The sequence below is a fragment of the Vigna angularis genome, chromosome 3 (assembly GCF_016808095.1).
Source record: "Vigna angularis cultivar LongXiaoDou No.4 chromosome 3, ASM1680809v1, whole genome shotgun sequence".
Lineage (NCBI taxonomy): Eukaryota > Viridiplantae > Streptophyta > Magnoliopsida > Fabales > Fabaceae > Vigna > Vigna angularis.
In genome coordinates this window covers 24,498,482-24,502,259 of record NC_068972.1, presented here as the reverse complement: position 1 = coordinate 24,502,259, position 3,778 = coordinate 24,498,482, and the positions used below count along the sequence as shown (strand labels likewise).

The 3,778-nt window shown below is 31.3% G+C and overlaps 1 protein-coding gene across 2 annotated transcripts; it reads left to right on the top strand.

Moving 5' to 3' along the window:
* The first annotated feature begins 1,076 nt into the window (after nt 1–1,076).
* LOC108325253 (probable U6 snRNA-associated Sm-like protein LSm4) lies at nt 1,077–3,250 on the top strand. 2 transcript variants are annotated; one of them, XM_052875337.1, is made up of 7 exons: nt 1,077–1,226; nt 1,451–1,492; nt 1,593–1,691; nt 1,797–1,874; nt 2,011–2,050; nt 2,390–2,554; nt 3,042–3,250. In XM_052875337.1, the coding sequence occupies exons 1-7, from the start codon at nt 1,224–1,226 to the stop codon at nt 3,056–3,058; spliced, it is 444 nt and encodes a 147-aa protein (XP_052731297.1). In that variant the 5' UTR covers nt 1,077–1,223; the 3' UTR covers nt 3,059–3,250. The 2 variants fall into 2 exon arrangements, with proteins under 2 accessions (XP_052731297.1, XP_017413782.2); XM_017558293.2 differs by having other exon boundaries at nt 3,036–3,250.
* Nucleotides 3,251–3,778: the final 528 nt, after the last annotated feature.

The following is a 3,778-nucleotide window of genomic DNA, read 5'->3' as shown; positions in this document are numbered from 1 at the left end:
TAGTTTTATTTTGTCTCTAAGTCTTTGTTTTAAGCTCCTTTTTTGCATTGTTGCACTCTAGGTTGCTTTTCATACTGTCAATTTGTTGGCTTTGAGTGTCTATTTAGGTTTTAAATTGCATTTTTTCAAATATATTTTTCAATTTTTTTTATACATTTGCAAAATATCAACAAAAAATATTTATAAAATATTTTTAAAAATTGACCAAATCCGATAGATTAGTTGAGTGATATTACATTACTAAAAAAAGATTTCAGAAAAATATTCTTTAAATGACCGTTAATTTAAATTTCATTATTTTTTAAATTAAAAAATTTGTTTGATCATTTTATTCTTTTAATCATTATTTATTTGAATTCAGTTATTTTTTAATTAAATTAATTATCTATAATAAAAAAAAGACGCATACGCACGTATCATTTCATATTTTCATTTATATAAAAAGGTATTATATACGCTATTTTCTCAATAGTAATAACTATGTTTCTTCCGTGAACTTATATATATATATATATATATATATATATATATATATATATATTACTTTATCTAAACCTTTCTTCTACGATTTTTCACCATTTTTTTTTAAAAAAGAAAACACGATTTTATATGAATAATTAAAACCATATATAACATAAAAGTTAAAATACTAATTTAATATTTCACTCAATACTCTATCTCTTTCAATTTATATAACATTATAATTTATAATATATTCTGTTGAGGTTTTTCTATATTTTTAATATAATAGTATAGCTCAATTGAAGTCAATTTAAAAAGAATCAATAAAAATTTTAAGCATGGTTTAAAAAAACAGCTAAAACAGAATAAATTATATTTTACTATTAAGATTTATCTTTAAAAATTTTATCTTCAATATCTTACATTAGTTAAAAATAAAAAAATAAAATATCAATATATCTTTCTATTTGCAATAATTATCCTCAGTATATTTTTCAATCAATATTTATGAATAAATTTGGTGCCTTAAGATAGAAGATAAAAATAGATAATAAAAATAATAAATAAGAATAAAAGAGAGAGTATAAATATATTAACTTGGTCATGAACGAAATAAGAGTGGAGTCGCATAAGTTTGAATAGGAACAGAAAAAAGAGTGAGAGAGAGCACCGTTTCAAAGTTTTGACGCAAAGCAACCAAAAGGAGTGACGAGACGAGGCAACACTGGTTGACACCACCACCTTCAACTACTGATTCCGCCATGGTAATTTTCTCTCGTAAAGGTTTTTCCTATGAGCACTAACAGTAGTAATTGATTGGATATCTAGATCTCGTCAAGTTCATTCCTTTTACTCCGATATATTATTTTTAACCTAAAACCTAAAAATTCAATAGGTTTAAACTCCCCCTAGTCTGTAATCATTGAGATCAATTCCCAATTGGTTCCTACTAGGGTTGCATTGTCTCACTGTTTTCTCTTTGTTGCAGCTGCCCCTTTCCCTTCTCAAGACTGCCCAAGGCCACCCAATGGTGAGTCAAACCCCTTTGTTTTATTTGATCCTTTACTTTTACGGTTATAAAAACTTGTGTTAATACTGTTTTTTGTGTAACTCCTGACATATTGTAACAGTTGGTGGAACTGAAAAATGGGGAGACTTATAACGGCCATTTGGTAAATTGTGATACATGGATGAACATCCATCTCAGAGAAGTCATCTGTACATCTAAAGTATTCTTCTTTTCAAAGCCCTCTTTCTTTTCATTTTCAGTTATCAATTTCTCATTTGTTTATGTTGTTGCACCTTACAATGTTTCATTGGAATTGGTAACTTAGGATGGAGATAGATTTTGGCGTATGCCTGAGTGCTACATTCGTGGTAATACCATTAAGTACCTTCGGGTTCCTGATGAGGTAAGTTCGGGTGGTTCAGTGCTTTTTGTTTTTGCTCTTTCAGTGAATAAGGTTAAGAACTTGTTAGTGAACGTCTGAAGCTCTTAAGCTTGCTTACATCTATCCACTTATCTAGCTTCATTGCCTGTTGATTTAGGTTATTGACAAAGTCCAGGAAGAAACAAAGAGCCGTACCGGTAAGCCTTGATTTTTGAAACTATTTGTATGTTCATGTTGATATTTAAATTGGTTTGGTGATCTGAGAGTTTGAGAAAAAGTCATGCCGGTATGCTTATCATTAATGTTAAGGCTTTTTCGATTACAAGTATTACAAATACACATTAATTTTCTTCACTTGTACCTTTTATTTTTCCACCAAGTAACCATTTCATTTCATCAACTTCCGAAACACAATTCAAAAATTGGTCAGTGGTTATGATTTCGTGAATGTGAACAATTTATGGTTGTGCAAGTACCATTCCTTTTTCAGTTAACAAAAAACTAGAAAGTTCTGATTGATGTGATCGTTTTTTCAGATCGCAAACCCCCAGGTGTGGGACGTGGAAGGGGAAGAGGTAGGGATGATGGCCCTGGAGGACGGGCAAAAGGAATTGGGCGTGGCCTTGAAGAAGGTGGACCAAAAGGACAAGGAGGAGGTCGAGGTAGGGGTGGTCCAGGTGGAAAGCCTGGTGGAATCAGAGGTATATCATTCTTTACGTTCATAATTTTCTATCTCTCAAATTCACCTTGAAATGTGTTCTTGCTTTAGTGCTTTTATTTTCACTTCTATGATCTCCTGTTGGAGCAAACATGTTTTTGTTCAGTGTAAAAACTAAATTATTATTGAAGGAGCTTGGAGGTCTTATTCCTCTTTATTTTTATGTTTATAGAAAAAGAATTTGGTAGATTGGGTTACATATTTCAGAGTTGTTATAGGTCAAATAACTTGAATTTCTGAAATATAATATCCATGTTGTAGTTTTTGATCACTTTTTCAAATCTGAGGGGAAGAGTGGCTTCCCTTCCTGTTCTTAAAATTATTCCGGAAATATTGTTTAAATTTGCGTCTTCTTAAAGGCCACTTTTTCATTTGCATCTTCGTCTTTACCTTCCATCCAACACATATCGAGTAATACAGATACTGTGATTGAAGCTCATCCAATACTTTTCTTCTTGTGGTAGGTGCAGGGCGAGGTAGAGGTTAATTTGGGTACTGATGTGGAGAATATAGAAGGACCAGTTGCTGCATTTAAAGGCAATGGTGCCCATTCAGAAAAATTACTGTTTGCCCTTTGTTTCCTGTGCATTACTTGTAGGTTTCGAATTATTTTCCTGTATTTATAGCCACAAAACTTCTAATGCAAACATCGTTTTCTAATGAATTTGCCTTATATCCAGTGATGAGTAAAATTAAATCAAATGGAATAAATAGTGCAGTGGAATGAAATTCAATAGTCCATTAGGTTTCATTCCATCTTATTCTAAACTACCCAAATAATGGAACCCAGTTTTATTCCATTTCAGTCCACAGTTAATGGTACATCATGAAAGTAATTGGCTTATATAGTGAATAGATTGAATTACAAGCCTGTTCTCAAATGCCCTTGGTAGTTTGAGCTGCTGATCTTACGTTGCTTTTATGCCAAAACTGGGATCTGATGGAAATTATACAGCGTAGATTTATCTTTATCTTTGTGTTCATTTCATCACTTGTTATTCACATCTCTTGCGATCTTGTTTCCAATGCTACAGCCTGTAACTTTTTTTGGTCTGATGTCCACCGGTATTAATGTGATTGGCCTAACACTGAAAATTAAGCGATGAACATAGTATAATAGTGAAAGTGAATAAAAAAGAAACTATTGGTAAAATAATGAAAATGTTTTTATTGGAAATGAAGTAATCTATGGCATTAAGAATTTGTT

What these genes read in the sequence shown, in the direction of transcription:
- LOC108325253 (XM_017558293.2), top strand. An exon ending in AAGTCATCTGTACATCTAAA is followed by an intron (nt 1,692 to 1,796) that starts GTATTCTTCTTT and finishes TTGGTAACTTAG; the next exon opens with GATGGAGATAGATTTTGGCG. An exon ending in AGAAACAAAGAGCCGTACCG is followed by an intron (nt 2,051 to 2,389) that starts GTAAGCCTTGAT and finishes TCGTTTTTTCAG; the next exon opens with ATCGCAAACCCCCAGGTGTG.